Source organism: Carettochelys insculpta, chromosome 1 (genome assembly GCF_033958435.1).
Source record: "Carettochelys insculpta isolate YL-2023 chromosome 1, ASM3395843v1, whole genome shotgun sequence".
Lineage (NCBI taxonomy): Eukaryota > Metazoa > Chordata > Testudines > Carettochelyidae > Carettochelys > Carettochelys insculpta.
Genome location: NC_134137.1, coordinates 204,555,195 through 204,573,965, shown reverse-complemented (window position 1 = coordinate 204,573,965; position 18,771 = coordinate 204,555,195). Strand labels below are relative to the sequence as shown.

General features: G+C 47.1%; 1 protein-coding gene across 3 annotated transcripts; it reads right to left on the bottom strand.

Annotated features, from left to right (window-relative positions):
• Window positions 1-654: 654 nt before the first annotated feature.
• On the bottom strand, window positions 655-17,501 carry STYXL2 (serine/threonine/tyrosine interacting like 2). 3 transcript variants are annotated; one of them, XM_074998104.1, is made up of 6 exons: window positions 17,336-17,501; window positions 15,969-16,097; window positions 9,214-9,308; window positions 8,218-8,449; window positions 6,302-6,519; window positions 655-3,902 (listed from the first exon to the last, which is right to left on the bottom strand). In XM_074998104.1, exons 2-6 carry the CDS (start codon window positions 16,082-16,084, stop codon window positions 1,090-1,092), a joined length of 3,474 nt encoding a protein of 1,157 aa, XP_074854205.1. In that variant the 5' UTR covers window positions 16,085-16,097; window positions 17,336-17,501; the 3' UTR covers window positions 655-1,089. The 3 variants fall into 3 exon arrangements, with proteins under 3 accessions (XP_074854205.1, XP_074854214.1, XP_074854222.1); XM_074998113.1 differs by having other exon boundaries at window positions 15,969-16,086; XM_074998121.1 differs by lacking the exon at window positions 15,969-16,097.
• Window positions 17,502-18,771: the final 1,270 nt, after the last annotated feature.

Sequence of the window (18,771 nt, the reverse complement as noted above, 5' to 3'; positions counted from 1 at the left end):
CAGGCTCAGAAGTTAAATTGACTGGTCTCTAGTTTCCTGGGTTGTTCTTTTTTTTCCCATTTTATAGATGGGCACTATGTTTGCCCTTTTCCTGTCTTCTGGAATCTGTCCTGACTTCCAGGACTTTTCAAAGATGATAGCTAAAGGCTCAGAAACCTCCTCTATCAGCTCCTTAAGAATTCTAGGATGCATTTTATCAGGCCCTGGTGACTTGCGGACATCTACTTTTTCTAAGTAATTTTTAACTTGTTCTTTTCTTACTTTATCCTCTAAACCTACCCACTTCCCACTAACAGGAATTATTCTATTATTATTATTTTCACAGTAGTGTCCTTCCCCTAATCTCAACCAACTGACAGCAAATAAAATAAGAAACCCAAAACATAAATCCCCACAATAGCTACACTTAATGGATATTTTGTTCTGCTGCAGCTACTCAGTGGAGCAAATTCTGTTGTTGACATTCATGACGCCGATGAAGTACACGTAACAAAGCCGCAATAGCTTGTGCTTAATAATAAAAAGTGATGCACTTAAAAATAAAAAGAACCCTCAATATTTTCCATATGGGAAAAAGGCAATGGAGCTCACAGAGAAAATTACACTGTCAGGCTTCTAGAAACGATGGTATCTTCCCCATTCCCCCATTTATAGTCAAAATAAAGCTAGAAATAATGCTAGAAGGACTCTTTAATGACTGCAGAAAAATTAAATAATCAAAACAAGATGTCACGAAGCTCTTGACTTGTGGGTACTGTCCCAGGGCCAGAACAGCTTTAATTGCTATTGGTACTAAAATATTCTCTGAATACAAGTGTCTCCTAATGATTTATTCATACCTATGCACAAGCTTCTTCTTTTTGACAAACCAAAAACATTTCACATGCTTAACCTTCTTCCTCCAAGTCTGTTGATGAAGGCAAAGAAAGCTTTTCCAGGGCATCAGTAGTGCCCTGGAACTCATGAAAGATGATCTGAGATATAATAATGAGTCAGGTGAGATATCTGTGTCTGGGACTCCAGCTGAGGTTGGGAACCTGTGGGGACCCCATTTCAGTCTTCGTGGTGTCTTCACACCCTTGTCCTCAATCACTCCTCCCTTCTTCGCTGGAGCTTTGCCTTAGTTTCTTCTTGCCGACTTCTCCAGGCAGCAATAATGGCATCATCATCCATTTCTTCTTCTTCTTCCTTGTGGGTGCTTCTCCTGTACCGTGAGAATTGCTTTGATGCAAACCTCTCTGCACTTTCTTCCACTTTCTCTTCTCTGTCTCCATCCTCTTCAGACTTTGAAAAACTCTGAATGAACTTTCTCTTTGCTCCAAATTCTGACATGTTGGAACTAGACTCCTCTTCAGATTTTTCCAGTTGACGAGACCTGACTCGACTCTGTGTAGATGGTCCTGGGGATTCAGAGTCAGAGGATGGCTTGGGGCTTTCTTCCCTAAAAATTGTTTCTCTAGACTTCATTCGTGTGAACTTGTACATCTCCTTGTCATCTTTTGCAGAGGTAGAGGAAAATCTTGATGTTGTTCTCAGTGAATCACCTTTAGACAGGTAGGAAGAAGAACTGTCCACCTCTTCTCTTTGGGATCTGGAGAAGCTGTACCTGGATGCTTCAGAGTCGACTTCTCTGAGAGTAGATGATGCATTGTATTTCTCTCTAGCCCTTTCACTGTGGTCATGATAGGATGTTTTTTCTTCTTCTTTCAGGCCACTGAGCCACTTGTTAACATTGTTCTCCACCTCTGAATTCATGGCACCAGTGTTTGCAAACTGACGGGAGAAAGCAGAAGCTGTATCAGCTTTGTCAATATCTGTTTGGAATGGGTACTGTATGCTACCTATTGTGTTCACTCTGTTGTCTTCAACTTTCTCTTCATCTTCTCCTTGGGCTTTCTTCTTCTTAAATAAAGTGCTGCGCTTGTTGTCTCTGACAAGCTTTTCAATTCGATAATCTGACATCTTCCCTCTCATCTCCATTTGCATCTCCTTCTCCTTCTGGCTGAGTTTTCTCAGGTCAATATCATCTGCAAAGAGGCTGTATAGTGGCTTGCTTGTTTGAGTCACCCTTTGGCTTGAGCTAGGTCTTCCTGTCCTCTCACTCACTGAGGCACTGGAAGACAAAATAGACTGGGCATCAGCACCCTCCGTATCCCTTGGGCACAGCAGCGAGCTAGCTAGAGACAAGCCACTTTGTGCACTGAGAAGCGAGGCCTTATCATCATCGAGGCATCTGCCAAGGTCACCTGACTTCATGCTGGAGGTCAATATAGAGGGCGAATGGGACAACATCATTATCTCATTTTGTTTCTGAGCAATGGTTTCACTAACCACACTGGCAATCCAGTTCTGAATACTGGCCAGTGATATCGCAGCTCCAGGGCCCGCTGGGATGTTGGGTAGAGGTGTGGCTGGTATTTGGGGCTGCATAGCCCCAGTGATGCTTTTGCCCTGAGGTAAAGATGAATGGTTGCTCTGCGTGCTCAGTGTAGAAGCTGAATCCTCCACACCACTTATGGAAGCTGCTGAGAGCCAAAGAGATGACAGCGGGATACTTCCACTCATTGCGCTCTCTGTCTCCCAGCTGCAGAGGGACTGGCTTTCTTCCAGGATTTTTTTTGAATGTTCAAGTAGCTCCACTCTCCTCTGCTTCCTTTTGGCTGAAGCAGAATCTTCACCCTTGGCAAGCTCCACGATATCATCCTTGTTCTCTTTGCCCACCCTCTTCTGGTGTTTTATTTTCCAGGCCTGGTAAGCTGTCAGGTTAACATCTGATAGATCCTTCTCTTCTTCTGCCACTACTTCCTCACCTGGCTGGCTGTCCTCTCCCATCTTGGGGAGCACAGGGGATTCTGCATCCTTCTTGTGAAAGCCAAACTGGATTCTCTTGATCTTCCACCTTTCAAGAGGGGTCAGCTTGTCTTTGTTCTTTTGGCAGAAGTTATAGAAGGAGCTGGTGTCTGAGATAACACTCTCTGCATCCACATCTTTGCCCTTTCTTCCCGGTTCCGGTTCTGGGCTGTCATCACTGCTTTTACCCCTGCAACGGTATTTCTGAGTAGCTTCCTTCTCAATCTCTAGCAGCCTCTGGTTCCACATATCCCAGGTACTTTCTGTAGATACAGAGTCTGTGCGCCCCCTCCTCAACCTGTTGATGCTGCTGGCTTCCAGTTGTTGCTTCAGAGTTTGGATGTCAAGGCTGCTCACGCTGTCTGTGTCACACAATTCACTTGAAGGATATGGTGTTTCTCCCATGTAGGAGACACTATCCTCTTCTCTGGGTAGCCCATAGCCTTCCTTTTCATATTTTGCATTTCGACTCTGCCACTCTTCGATCATCTGTTCCACATTCTCAGATTCCTCCCCCAGCTGATCTGGAAGCTTTGAAGGTGTGTTTTCCACATTGCGATTTGGTGGTTCCCTTGCAGGCAGACCTTGCTTCTGCCTCCATTCCTCATACAGCTGTTCCTCCTCCTCCTCACTGATGAGAGTGGGTTGCTGGGAAACCAAGTTAGATTTTCCCATGGATGAAGAACTCAGAACACTTCCCAGAATGCTGGTGGTATCCTCTTCCTCCACCGTGATCGAGTGCACTTTGGCTCCCATGACACTCTCAGAGCCCCCAAATCCAGACATCAGGGAATAGGTGCCTGCTTTGATGAAAGAACACTGGCTGGCTGTGTCATCATCACCCTCAGCATCTTCCTGCTCTCGTTCCTCCAGCAGCTTCTCATTGAGCTCCCTGAGCTGTTTCAGAAACCCATCGTTGGGGTAAATGGCACGCTTCTTCCTTATAGTCATCAGGGCTTCTAAAATGGTCATGTGGTGGAAGATCATCAGGTAAGCAGCCACCAGCACAGCCGAGCGACTGATTCCCATTTCACTGCTTACCAGGATTTTACCTATAGGTATGAAATATAAAAGTGTCATATGCTTTCAACAGCCTACAAGGGTTAAGCTGCAATTTATCTCCATAAGGTCCGATCCAAAGTCCATTAATGTCACTGGATGTCTTAATTTCACTGGGATTTAGATCAGACCCGTGTAAAGTACTTTTCTTTATTTAATTTCTGATTTTCTTTAATGAAAACTTGACAGAATAGAAGTAATATCAAGCAACAAGTGTACATGTGCCTGGAGCTATGGAGAGGCACATTTTATAAAAGGCTAATTACAAAAATTGTACCATGAGTTTGTACTCATTTAGTTCATTTAATCAAAGAATCTCAAAGCACTTTACAAATGTCAATGAGCTGATCGTTACCGTACTCTTGACTTGCTGTGTTACCTTGTTTATGTCACTTACCTGCATCATGGTGTAAAGTGGGAATATTAACATTAGGGTCAAAAGGACCACTGGAAGGACAAATTAATTCATTAGTTAAGGTCTGCTAGTGTTTGTAATGTCTGTAAAACACTTTTAGAGCCTTGGATAAATAAAATTACTGGTTGTATTTTCCCAGGACTTGGATCTTCTATGTTCAAGTGCACCTAAACCTAGAGTTTCCTGTAGGTCAAAACTGATGACCATGCAAAGTCATATTGGGTCTTGAGACCAATATAGTTTGGTGGCAGACTGGTATAGCTGACTCTACAATCTGAAAACCAACACAGTTGCTCCACTGACTTACAATACCACTGAAAAGCTACGTCTACACGTGAAGCCTACATCGAAGTAGCTTATTTCAATGTAGCGACATCGAAATAGGCTATTTCGATGAATAACGCCTACACGTCCTCCAGGGCTGGCAACGTCGACGTTCAACATTGACATTGCGCAGCACCACATTGAAATAGGTGCTGCGAGGGAACGTCTACACACCAAAGTAGCACACATTGAAATAAGGGTGCCAGGCACAGCTGCAGACAGGATCACAGGGCGGACTCAACAGCAAGCCGCTCCCTTAAAGGGCCCCTCCCAGACACACTTGCACTAAACAACACAAGATCCACAGAGCCGACAACTGGTTGCAGACCCTGTGCATGCAGCATGGATCCCCAGCTGCAGCAGCAGCAGCCAGAAGCCCTGGGCTAAGGGCTGCTGCACACGGTGACCATAGAGCCCTGCAGGGGCTGGAGAGAGAGCGTCTCTCAACCCCTCAGCTGATGGCCACCATGGCGGACCCCGCTATTTCGATGTTGTGGGACGCGGATCGTCTACACGTGCCCTACTTCGACATTCAACTTCGAAGTAGGGCGCTATTCCCATCCCCTCATGGGGTTAGCGGCTTCGACGTCTCACCGCCTAACGTCGATTTCAACTTCGAAATAGCGCCCAACACGTGTAGCCGTGACGGGCGCTATTTCGAAGTTGGCGCCGCTACTTCGAAGTAGCGTGCACGTGTAGACACGGCTAAAATGTGCTATAACAAAGGAAATGTATGGTCCATATTCCATGGCATTTGCCACACAACCTGGCACTTACTAAAATGTGTTACTGAAATGTGCTCCTCCATCTGAAACCCAGCCAAGCAAATCTAAAGTGTCAGTACTGATACTGTACCAGAATTGTTCAAATTCCCCTACAATGCCAAAATGCTCTCACCAATTCCTACATGCCAGGATCCCCAGCTGTCTCCTATTAGGGTAACTAGTTTTTCCTACTGAGACCTTTTGCAGTGCAGTTATGTTGTCAACACAAAAATTAGCACCACCTTCAAAATGTAAGGGCAGAAAAAAAATAAGCAAAGTCAATATCCAAATAAATAACATAAAGGATATCAAAGACTGACTGTAATATTTATTTTCATGTTTAATTCAATTAAGAGCTCCATTTTTTATTTTAGCTGATATTGCTGCAGAATTTCTAGAATGCTCTACTAGCATTCCCTAAAAATAACCAGGACATGGGGTACGTTATCATCGGTGCAAAACAGCTGGCAGGATTTTGGTATAATCACTAGAAATGCATCACCTGTTTTATCTTTCAATAGCACAGTGGTGCCTACTGTCCTGTAGCACATAGATAACCTAGTGAAGGTGAGGACTCAGCATGCAGTACACAGCTGCATATTATTGCAATAGTAGCTCTTGATATAGGCTCAAATAAGCATATTCATGAGTGCCGGGCTCAGGCAGGGGATCACCAGATTCACTTGCAGGGCTTGTAGTAGGGGATCTCTGGGGTGCAGGACATCAGCTATGTCTCTTCCTATCTTTGATCCACCTCTGGCATCTCTACTCCCCACCTTGGAATGCTCACTGTACTAGAAATCTGGTTCAAAACATTCTCTTTAATGCCTCCTGCTGCATCACTGGGTTTTCCAAGTGTCCAGATACTAGGCCAATCTCCTTGTCTTACCTCTGTAAGTCAACAGAGCTTCATCAAGGAACTCTGCAGCCTGGTGGAAATGTTTTGAAATGTCCATCTCTGGGAAGTCATCCACCTCAATGCCTAGGTACTGGATATTCAAACCATTGTAGAAATCTGGCCCCGTGTACACACCAGTACCATGAGCTGCATTCAGGACATGAGTGATCCCAAGCCTCTTCAGGCGGCCTTTGTTCACTGCAACACTCCTCCAAAGAAGAGAAAGGGACATTAGAGGTTGTTTTCTGTTCTGAGGCTGGAGAAAGCCAGTCCTTATTTAGACGGCCAGGAAAAGTGGTAACAAAATAAACCAGCAGTCCTGTAGCACTCTAAAGACTAACAAAATAATGGATTAGGTGATGAGCTTTCATGGGGCAGACCCACCTCTTCAGATCTGGAGACAGTGCTGTATTGGAAAGGTGGTGTTAGGAGGGGAGATGTCAGTAAGAGGCTTGATTAAAATGGGAAAAGAATGAACACAATGGGACATGGAGAGTGGCAAACCAGGCTGGATGTAACTGTTTGTCAGCCCACCGAGTGCTTTGGAGGATGTTCAGTGCAATGTGAGGGTCAGAAGAGGAACAGGTTATTAGGGAAGGGACGTGTACCGGAGCCTGGGACAATCTAAGAGCAAGAAAATATGCATGATATTTGAAAGATAAACAGTTTAACATGCATGAATTGTGAACTCAGCTTGATCTAGCATCAGTTTAGACAGATTCCCATGTATGGACTTTGCTTTTTTCCTTAAGCCCAGAGGCAGATTGGAAGGAAAAAACACGACGGCTGAATCTACACTATATTCCCCTTTCGAAAGGGGGATGCAAATGAGCGAGATCGGAAATGCAAATAGAGTGCAGATTTATATATCTTGCACCTCATTTGCATAGTCTCACAATCTCGCTTCCAAAAGAGACTGTTTTGAAACAAAAACAGCCATGTAGACGAGGTTCCTTCGAAAACAAAGCCTGTTTTCGAAAGAACCCTTCTTCTTGCTTTGTTTCACTTTCCTGTTTTGTAGCATTTTCCATTAAGTACTTCCTGGAAAGATGCTGAAAGAGAAACAAAGTGCTTAGCCTACATTACTGGAGATTCATTAGATTGGGGTGCACAAAGTGGACGGGCGGGCCCCCTTGGGGGCATGAAATTTCATAAGGGAGGGTGCAGCACGATTGGCTTCTGGGACCGAGGCTCATCTATCTGATTAAAAATGTTGAAATAGGTTACTGTTTTTATCTCTGTGTATTCAAAGTTATATACCGACTAATAAAGTTTTTACATTCCACAAACTTATTTTCTTACACCTCTGAAACTTTTTTTTTTTTTCCATATGAACATAACTGAAATTTCCATCACTTCAGATCAGGCTGGGGGGCCCTGCTAATTATAGGGACCTGATGTAAAAATTTTGCTCAGCCCTGCATTAGATAGCAGTCTTCCATCTCAGGGCTCAAACAATGTCTCAGCGCAATTTCAGGCACTAGTAGGCTGCTGACGGTGGTGTCTTTTGGAAGAGCCATAAAACAGAGGCCCTGGCCCTGCAGGGGATTTTTAACCTCTTTTTGAAAGAAAAGGTGTTTGTCTCTGTGTGTCAGCCAAATTCCAACTGCAGTAATTTCATTTTGCTTAGTTTCCTTGGTGTTTTTAATTGGATATGGTATTCTTTCTCTCCTTTCCTAAACTGTTCTGAAGTGTCATGTGTGTTGTGGAAAAGCTGTGGTTTTTCACAGAAGTGATTATTTTTCAGTGCAGTGTGATCTTTGTACACAGAGTGTAAAACATCTTTGGATCTCTGGGTTTGAAAGGCATTACATGTAATACGCATTATGCTGAGGTAAGTTTAGTGACTCCATTAAACCCTTCATTGGAAATTTCGTGCAACTTCAATGACGAAAGTTCATACTCACTTTTCTGCTATAAAGACGTTGGGCCAGACTTCATTCACAGGATCCCAGGGAGATTCCAGCCTGTCCTTCATGAGTGCTCTCTGCAAGTCCATCACACACGGTGTGTTGAACAAGCTGGTGTCATCAATCTTTTCTTTAACTCGGTTGTACAGGTCCTCCACCAGCAGCTGCTCTGCAGACTCCAACATCCCCTCACACAGTGAATCCACTTTGACCTCCTTTGTCTTCAGTTCTGGAATGAGATGACTGTCACTCAAAGCTTCCGAAGAACTCAAATTTCTTGCCTGTGTTTAGCAATGTCCACCCACCCAGCCTGAAATGTGTGCATGTGCATGCTCAGGCAGTAGCCTCAAGAGAGTTAATAGAGGACTGAACACAGTAACCTTTACTTTTTTCCTGTTTAGTCTATGCTGGCTAAAGTTACAAGTCGGAAGTCTGGGGAAGTCTCATTCTGAACCCAAGCATATGGGGGAAGGCAGCTGCCCACTGCTCAGAGCCAGGAGTAGCAAAAGCTCCCTGAAAGTGCATGTAGGGGGCCAGTGGTGCCCAAACCTTGCCACCTACCCCCTGCTTCTTCCCAGGGCTTTGCCCCTGCTTGTCCCTTCTCCCTGAGACTCCATCCCCTGCTCGTTCCCTTCTGTCCTTGCCCCCATTGCTCACCCTTAGGGCCAGTAAAAAGTGGGAAGAAACAGCCCCGCTCCTACTGCCCCGTGCTCCTACTGCCCCGTTCCAGTGCCCCTGGCTAAGCAGGCAGCTATCAGACAGGACTCTGGCACTGTATTCTGTCACTTGGTCATTGACTCACTGTGTGCCTTTAAGGCACTTCAGACACTGTTGTGTAATGGTATGTAAAAATAACCTCTCTCCTGCATGGAGTGCGGGATGTTCTGAGGCTTCATGAAAGTTTGTCTGGCACGTTAAGATCCCTAAAGAAAAGGGGCTAACCAAATGCAACCAAAGTCTCTTATTTACCCCACCTCTTTTCCCCTCTCTTACCTTCCTTGATTATCTGTTTAGCAGCTACTGCAGAAGACAGGTGGATAGGCTCCATGAAGATGCTTTCTGTGTCTGTGTCCGATATCACTGAATACCTGCCAGTCAATGATATCAGTATTAGACAAACACTTCCTCATCTGCCCCTACACCTTGGGCATTGCTGCCCTTTTCAACTACTTCAGAGGGGATCAGCTGGGAGGGCAGACAGAGGCTTTTCAGAGGGGTGCAAGGAGAGATACTCCCCCTTGGAGGCTGTGACAAGTGTCCTCTGCACTCTGCCTTTGGAACAGATCTGTGTCATTCAAAAGACGTCTGTCAGAATTGACGGGGGTCCTGGTGAAGAGGATTTGGCTGTAGGAATGACTGGCAGCAAGTGGATGAGAGTGAGGCCTGCGATGAGGATCTGCAGACCACGGAAAGAAACAGCAGAACAGACCTAGAGAGAGAGAGTACCTGCAAAGGGGGACTGCAGGTAGGTGAGTGAGGTGAGATTGTTAGATGTATTACTAATGTGAAACAGAAATCAAGGGTACCTCCACACAGACAGCTTCTTGCTTGAAAAGCACTTCTTACTTCTCTTTAGTTATAGTAGAAGGAGGAACCAGAGATCGGATCTACAGACTGAAATCTACCCGCTCTTATGGCTTCTGACCCAAGCCTGAATGTCTACACAGCAATTTTTAGTGCAGTAGCAGAAGACCAGGAGCCAAAATCTTTAGATTTGGGTTCTGGGACTTGCTGCTGGAGGCTCTTCCTTGCTCCCTGGGGGCATTTTGCATCTATGTGCATGTGTTTCTTTCGTGTGTGTGTGTCTCTCTCACACACACACACACACACATATTTTTCCCCCCCACAGACAATACCTTCTGTCAGAAAGTTTCTGTTGTTCCACCAGGGCAGGTCATAGACAGGGGTTCATAAGAGCTACTGGGGGAAGACAGACTAGGGCAGGGGTTGAATGGGAGTGGGAGCACAGGACCACAGTGGGGAGGAGAGTGCAGGTCCACATGATGGAAGGGGAGTGGCTGAGTGGTGGCTCAGAAACACATGGGCTGGGGAAGGGAGTGAAGGGAAACATGGGGATAGTGGGAGGAGGCTGCCAGAGGGCGTGGAAGCACACATGTGGATGGTGGTGTGAGGGCACATGGGAGGGTTAAGGAACACATGGGGACAGGTGCAGATGTGCCCGACGAAATGGGAGAGGCCGGGCGGCCGGGGTCAGACAGGGTATGCGTGGGGGAAGTTCCCTAACAATTCCTCCCAAAAAACCCAGTTCTACACTTTACCCAACGACCCATCAAGTTCACACCTATGCTCCTTCCCAGCAATTCATTTCCTCTCCCTCTGCCCTTCTATTACCCCAACTCCCCCAAACTTTTGCACTGCTTCTGAGGGAGGTAGGAAATACAGCTCTGTAATGTAGTTTAAGTGAATTACTACTCAGCATTCTGAATTAATATCCCTAGCAAGGAATCCACTTGTTAAAAAACATTTCCTGAATCCTCCTCCTCTTCTGTACTATTACTGATGTACTCGCTGACAGGTGTTTTGAAATAAATTATGAAAATAATCAAAATTGGCGTGATTATATTGTGTTACTTTGAAAACTAAAATATGCAGAATTTTGTAGAATTTTAAAATATTGTACACAGAATTTTTATTTTTATGCAGAATTCCCCAAGAGTGATATATCACAAGTGGCTTGGACATTCACTGTTAAACAGTTGGGGTTATCTGGGGTAGAAAGGGGTCATAACCATCCATTTTATTCTGTGTAAGTTCTTATGTCGCCTTTGTCACTGACACCTGGGTACCACTCCTGATATGTCTGCTCCAAGTCTGCTGCTCTACTGTTATACCCAGGGTGGCTTCTGATTAGAATTTGGTGAACCACTGACAATGGATTGCGCTGCAATTTAGTTTCCTTTTCTGTTAACGTATTGTCTACAAAACCTTTTTGACTTTGCTCTTCCAGATTATTTGATGTCTGACTTAAGTGATGAGATGGCCATGTATGGCTCTCTTACAAACTACTGATTTTGTCATACAGTTTGTCTGCACTCAGTGCAAGATCAATGTTGCTGTGGTCGATCTTCCAGAGTTTGACTTAGAGACTTACTAAATCAAAAGTTCAGGGTGTCCCCGGTGATCCTGGTACTTCTCATAGATGTGAGGAGCAAAGGAAGTCAACATGACAGTTTCTCCCATTGACCTCCTGCTGTAGGGATGGCAGAGAAAGTCAGCCTAAGGTACATCCATTCCAGCTATGCTATTCTCATAGCCGGAGATGCATATCTTAGATCAACTTTCGGTCCTAGAATAAACCTGCCCATAATCTGACATTCACTGTTTGTTCAGTCAGTCAAATCACATGGTATTGTTTCTGTCCTCTAATTGGAACAATTATCAACCCCACCAACAGCTTTCATGATTGCTGCTTGCACATTCAGGACAACATTTTCAAAACTACTTAGGAGCCTAATGGGATTTTCAAAAGCATTTAGGTATCTAAAACCCCCATTGAAATCAATGAGTTTTAGGCACTCGGTTTTGGATTTTGGAAATCTCCCAAGGAGCCTAACTACCTTTAAAAATCTGGCCCTCATGTGAATATATATTTATAAGAGCATTTGTGACCCATTCTTTGCCAGTGAAAATTCTTGCAAACCAAAAATATGTTCCTTGGATTATCAATGGAAAATGAATCAAAAGTTTCATAATACAATCAAAGTGAATTCACTCTTTTTATTTGAATGAGGTCTCAAAATATTTTTATAGAATATTTATTCATCTAAAGCCCTGACTCCATCCTGACTCGCTAAATTCTCTTCCCCTGTGGATTATTTAAATTAAACTAAAGACAATCACCACAATTTTCTTACCATCAGTGAAAGAGTCAAGAGGCAGAAGCTTCCAGCATTTGAAAAATCACTTCTTGTGTATAGTTATGTATAGCAGAAAGAGGCTTTCAATTAACCCACACAGAATGCAGCAGGGGAGAAGTGATTTCATGCCACAGCATCGTCAGCATGAGTCCTAACCTGAGTGGCTGAACTGCTTTCAATCTCCAAACTCAAAATGAAGAACGCAACCAACCTAATGGGGCACTTCTAAGTTACCAGTCCAATTGCCACTCTCATCAAAAGTGTCTGAAAGTCATTAGTATTTTACAGTAGTTCCATGAGCTATGTGAAACAAGTCTGGTGGCTCCATTCCATTTCCAGAGGACAGGTCGCCACCTAAAAACACCCTCCATTGAAACTGCTGCTAACTAGGCTCTTCACTGGTAGTCTCAACAGAAATGTTAAGGAGAGAATAGGTGATACAGCCTGAACTCCCCTCTCATCCCTGGAAGAGCTCCTTGGGTTACTTCCACAGGGGCTAGCATAAAGGAAGCCTACTCTGTTGCTGGTGCTGCACTTATTCCTATGGATAAAGGGCGGGGCATCAGTCTCCAGGGCTGTCTATCTTACACCTTTCCCCAGGATAGATTTGCACACAAAGAATATTAAACACAGACATGCTGAATTCATTGTGAGCAAGTAAAGGATAAAACCCCAGATAAAGTTTTTTTTCCTGTGCCCCACACTGGTTCCCCAGGGTCCAGCATGCCATGGGGTTGGAGAGCTGACTGTAGAGACATACAACATTTCTCTCTGACTTGATTTGGTGACTGTTTCCTTTCCCTCTATGAGAAGACCTGGACGTCTCAGGCTTCTGCACACACCAGCCTGGCTGCCAGCTGCATTGATTAAATTGGTTCCCATAGTAACTGGCCAGGGGAGATTAGATGGACAGCATCGTTTCCAACCCAGGAGCAACTGGAGCGATTGGGACAGTCACGGAGGACTGTGCAGTGGGATGTGTTGGCACAGAAAGAGCTGGAGGGTTCAGACTTTAGCTGATACATTTAGCTGGAGGCAGGAAGTGGGGGTGAGGGTGGGGGCACAACTACACCAAATTTTTACAGGGGGGAAAGTGTGTGAGCCTTCCTCTCCCTGCTGTCACGACCACCTGAACAGATTTTTCATGTTTAGTGCCTAAAGTCTGCTCCAGGTTAACAGCAAGAATGTGCCTTCTCCACCCAAACCAGTAATTGTGGAAAGGATCTCGATGACCAGCTATGGACAGGGAATTTAGGGACTAAGGAAATCCAAGTGCTGTATGGAACGTCCAGACTGCAGGCTTGTTCAAAGGGAGGGCTGGAGCATGGCCATCGGAGCCGCCGACAAAGGCCATATCTACAAAGGGAGCTGAGGTGTTAAGGAGAGGGGAATCCAAAGACGCATGCTGAGGGTATGGGCCTTTATGTTGCAGGCCAGGCTCTTAGCAGACTTCCCAGCAAATAGGCAAGAAGATTAAATTCCACTGGCACCTCCTGGAATGGTTCCTTACCAGTGTTTCTTGCAAGCAGAGTACTTGGGCAGCCACCCAGGAGAGATTCAAATGCTGCCCTGCTGATTAGCAGAGCACCTGCAGCCAGCAACATATGTTTCCACTGGAGGTGCACATTTGCACACGCCTTGATGCGCACAAAATTTATTCCGCTCATGGGTGGGAAAACTACAGGGTGCACTGTTCGTTATGATCAGGCTGGGGCATATGTGTGTGGGCTGGGGGAATCCTTTGGTAATACTAAGCACATGCCCTTCCCTCTTGGCGCTGGTCCAGACTCCTTCTGCTACTAGATAAGTTGTGTCTTTATTCTAAGTTAACCTGCATGGTGCCTGGGGCACGAGTTGAATGCTCTGGGTTTGTCCCAGGGCTGGAGTTGGACTGGACAAAAATAGGTGGTGGTACTATGAAGCTCCACTCATTGCCAAAACCCAACTGACTGCTGAAACACCTTGTGACAGGATCAGCACCTGCCTCTTGCAAGCTCCCCCTTGGCTGGCTGTGCAGTCTGTGCCTGCAGTCTCTCATATATGGAACAAGGTGGCACCTCCCTTGCATGAGCACCCCCTGCCTCGCTAATGATTTCTTCAATAGGTCTTCACTGAACTTGGCCCTCTGGCTGAGTCACACACTGCCTGTAGGTGGATATGCCCCATTCGGGGGCATACAGTCTTTATTTCCTCATGGCCCTACTATGCGCCCTACAATGGGGACATAGCCCAGGGCTTCCAGTAGCCCTCCTTAGGCTCAGTCCTTTATCAGTCCCAGCAACCAGCTAGGAACTCCTTAGATCCCCTGGTCCCTACCTGCACTGACCTGTCTGTGGTCCTGCTGCTGTTTCAGCCAGCCAGGACCCTAGTCTTGTCTCTGCCAACTCCAGGGAGCATGGACTGACCAGCTACTTCTGCTGCTTTTTACTATATAGCCCTCCTGGCGCTTGATTAGCCATTCCTGCAGTCAACTCTGCACTGCTGGGAGGACTTCTCTTCTGCTCCTCCCAGGGGTGGGACATGGCAGGGCCCCGAGGCCTCCAACAACAAGCCCGCTGCACCCATCACAAACCTCAACAAGGCAAAGCCATAAAATGACTATACTGGACTCTCCTGCAGGGGCTTCCTGATGCCTTACGTTCCCGAGCTGGGGTGCTGACACCTCTTGAGTGACTAATGCTATCAGTGCTGGCTTCAAGGGGGAGCTGCAGTAGTCCTGAGTCCACAGTCAACAGGAGTTTCTGTATTGCTGCCACCACTGGAACAGCATCAGTGTCACCAAAGGAGCAGAGAAGGCGCAGGACCAGATGCCAGTAAGGTGTATGCGTGCAGCAGTGGTTTCCAAGCCCTGATGCTGGAAGGGCAGCCTATAGCTCTTTGAACTGAAGTGCAAACCTGAAGCTTTATCTGTGGTATTTGGTACTGAGGGGAAAAAAGAAAGAGGTGAGGGAGGTGGTTCTGTTCAGTCTGATTGGCTGATCAGGTGAGGTGGACTAGAAGGAAGTGGTGATGAGGCAAGACCCTCACATGACTATATTGCACATGAATCCCGGAGAACAGCATAGGCAGTTTTTAAAGAATACAGTAAAATGAAGCAAACTTTGTTCCTGATAGCAAACCTCATGGTTAAGGTCGTTAATGGAAGCCAATTATTCCCTATTTGCATACAACCACATGTCACAAAATGTCTCCTTTTTGACTGAATCTTTCCCTTATTCCCCACTTCCTGCCCTGGGTGTCATTTGAATGCTTCTGGGAAATCCTGTCAGGCACATTGCTTTAGAAAGCAGATACTTAAAAAAAACCTCAGTACACTTGTTTTGACTAAAAGACACCTTAAACACTGGAGGAAGGCTAACTTTGCTGCCCTGTTGAGTTGCCCCCTCCTGCCTTTTCCCAGCCCTCCTAAGAGAGATAAGCCAGAATGGAAACCCAAATCCAAACAGCCTCAATCTTTGAGGGTTAAAATCCACACACAAGGTTTGCAAATATGTATAATAGGCTGAATCAAAAGCCTGGGTCCATCATACCAGGACTTTGAAATCCAGATCTGAATTTTTTCAAATTAACCGGGAGGAGGGAGGGTGTAGGTAGCAGGAAAGCAATAATGCCTTCTCCCAATAACGTGTCTGCGATCTAAGCTGAATGAATGAGATAAATAACACATGAGCTGTATCCCCACAGCACTTCCCTGCCCGCCCCAGGATGGCTGTGCTGGTACTCTAAATCCCTTCCCCTCAGAGGCGAGGGAAGCCTGAGGCTATGTTCTTGATCTGCGTAGGATGGGCATGTCTGGGGTTGTGGAGGAAACAAGCAATTTGTTACATGCATTCAGGAATCTGTGGCAGCCCCTGTAGCAAATACACTCACCGGCTGGGGGAGGGGCTGCGGAGGTAGCGAGCCTGCACCGCCTTCACATCTGGCCTGTCCTCTTCATCTGGTACTACCTGCTCGCTGTCTGAGTCCTTGCTGCTTGCCATGGCCATTGCTGGGGAGCCGCTTGAGATGGCAGGGAGGGTGAATTAAAGAAAAGCAAGCATATGGGCTGGTGCTTGGGAAAACCCCTTCAGGCGAGGCCTTGGTTGCCCCCTGTCCAGATGTTCCCAAGATCATTTTCTTGTGAGGTAGCTGTCCCAGGAAATCTGTCAGGGTGCGCAGCAGCACCAGGGGCAGATTAAGAACAGGTGGCACCCTGAGACAACACAGTCACAAGCCCTTCTGGCCCCGTATATTAAAATATTAATGTACGGCCATTATTTATACTTTAAAATCTATTCATACTTACGATGCATAAGAAAATTACACTTAAATGAATTTTAAAATAAGAATCTCATGACATTTCTTTTGTTCCATTAAAGCAATTTGTTCCAACAAAATGGATTTTTGGAGCCTTGGGGCCCCTGAAGCCTGGGGGCCCTAGAACAACTGCCCCATTTGCCCTTGTGTTAATCTGCCACTGCTCAGCACACACTGCCAGCTGCCCCACTGGATGGGCTCAGGATCATCCCAGATGCCCTGTGTTTTGCACCTCAGAGGTGGCATCCCTAGGCTGGGCAGGCAGCAGGCAGGCCCTGCACTGTGGTGACAACACAATGGCTTTGCCTGGCAGAGCTCTGTTACACAAGTGGCATCTACACATTCCTGGCTGGGAAGGAGAAGGAGCAAGAAGGGATAGAAGCCGCTCCTGCCACAGCTGTGGCTCTAGCTTCAGTGCTTCTGCCCCGTCCACGTTCTCTGGAGGCAGGGGACACAGATGTGTAAGGGTGGATGGGAGGTAAAAAGTTTGGGGACCACTGCACTAGAAGGAACCTCATCCACTAAGGCAGATGGGGGCGCTGGACACAGACACTAAAGAATACGAGGGTGGGGCATATGAGGCCTGCCCTCCTCATAACCAGACAATGCAAACAAAGGATCCAGGCCAAGCCCTGACTCCAAGCCACTTCAAACCCCAGGACTCACCCTAGGGGCCCTTTGCTGTGAGCCCCTGATACCAGGGGAGGTGGCGGCTGATATTATCTGGCTGGGAACCTGGAAAAGCAGCAGCCAGTTCTTCAGGCCTCACAGAGAGCAGCACCCTGGCTCTCACTCAGGGAACATCCATCCCATTCCAGCCCCGAGGGCTCAGATATCCCTCGGCAGCTGGGCTCAGATATCAGGAATGCAGGGCTGATGAGCCGCTGCTGCTCATGGCGTCGGTGAGAGGGGAAGCGAAGACGTGAGGAAATGGCACTTACCCGCTGGGTCTCGAGCTCTCCTGACAGCAGAATGGTCACTCTCTGTCGGAGGGACAGCTACCAAGTCCGGTGGCCAGATCAGGCAACCTGGGAGGGGACACAGCTAGAGCGAGAGATCAGGCACCCTTCCTCTCCCACCCCCCTCTTCTCTCGCTGTGGCTTCTTTGCTAAGGGGCAGGACAACTATCAGCACCCAGCCTTTAGCAATTTTCTAAATATAGGGTCTGCCCCACACTGGCTGCTGGGTCGCATGGGAAAGGAATTCAGTGCCTCGCAGACAGCACTTGGTCAAACTTTTAACCCTTCTGATGCTGGGGACTGAATCTCCTGATATTTTCTTGCTTGGAATTTCTTCTCACAGAAGGGGCCCACAGTATCACCATGCTCTGCCTGCTGGGAGCTCCCAAATTACTGGAGCCCAGCAGGAACAGTCTGAAAAGCCGGTGCACTCCCTAGTGCCTGGCTGCAGTGCAGCATATGTTCAGCTATTTCATACTGACTGGAAACTTGGTCCTGTCCTGTGTCAGCCCCCTTGATCATCTCCCCAGCTCACGTCTCTGCAGGAGGAAGCTTTGGGACAGGAGTGCAATGGGGGGTGGAAGAGCAAGGGGGGGAATGGGCAAAACAGAGCAGGAGCTGGGGCTGGGAGAAGGGATGGAGTAGGGGTGAGGCCTGCAGTGGGGGGTTGCCCTGGGCCATGTGCACGGGCACTGGAGGGAGGCCCTGCACCTTCTAGGTCCTGCACCTCCCTAAGTCTGGACCTGCCTTCACTCTCCCTAGAATGGGGCTGGGAAATTTGCATGGGAGGCCAAAAAGCCCTCACTGGCCTGCAGCCCAACAGGAAAGCAAAACAATCACAAAGAAGCAAACAAAATGCCCAGATTCCCACTCCGGCTCTGTGGCTCAGGTCTGGGGGTGCAGGGTCTGGGCAGGAGTTAGGGTGCTGAAGCTGTCTCAGGGCTGAGGGGGATGTAGCATGCAGGAGGGGGCTCAGAGCTGCAGTGTGTATTTAGGGTGTGGGCTGTCTACTCCGAGCAACTCTTGTTTGATGGTGGTGGGGCTAAGGGGCTCCGTCCTGTCCCATTCTCACTTGCAGGCACTGCCCCCTGCAACTCCCATTGGCAGTGACTCCAAACCAGTGGGAGCTGTGGAGGGTGGTGCCTGCAGGCAAGGGCAGCATGGGAGACAGAGCTTCCCCAGCTGCTTGGGACAACATGGCTCCAGCCTGGGGTGGGTAGGGAAGGACTGTCCCAGAACACAGAGGCTTCTGTAGTTGCAGCCCAGAGCCTGGGACCCTGGGCTGCAGCCCCTAAAGCCCTTTCCTTAATCTAGCCTGACCATGGGCTGGATAAAAGCAAGCTGGGGGCCGCATTGGGCTTGTGGCGTGTAGGTTACCCACCTCTGCCCTAGAGGCTCACAAATCAGCTTTGGCCCTA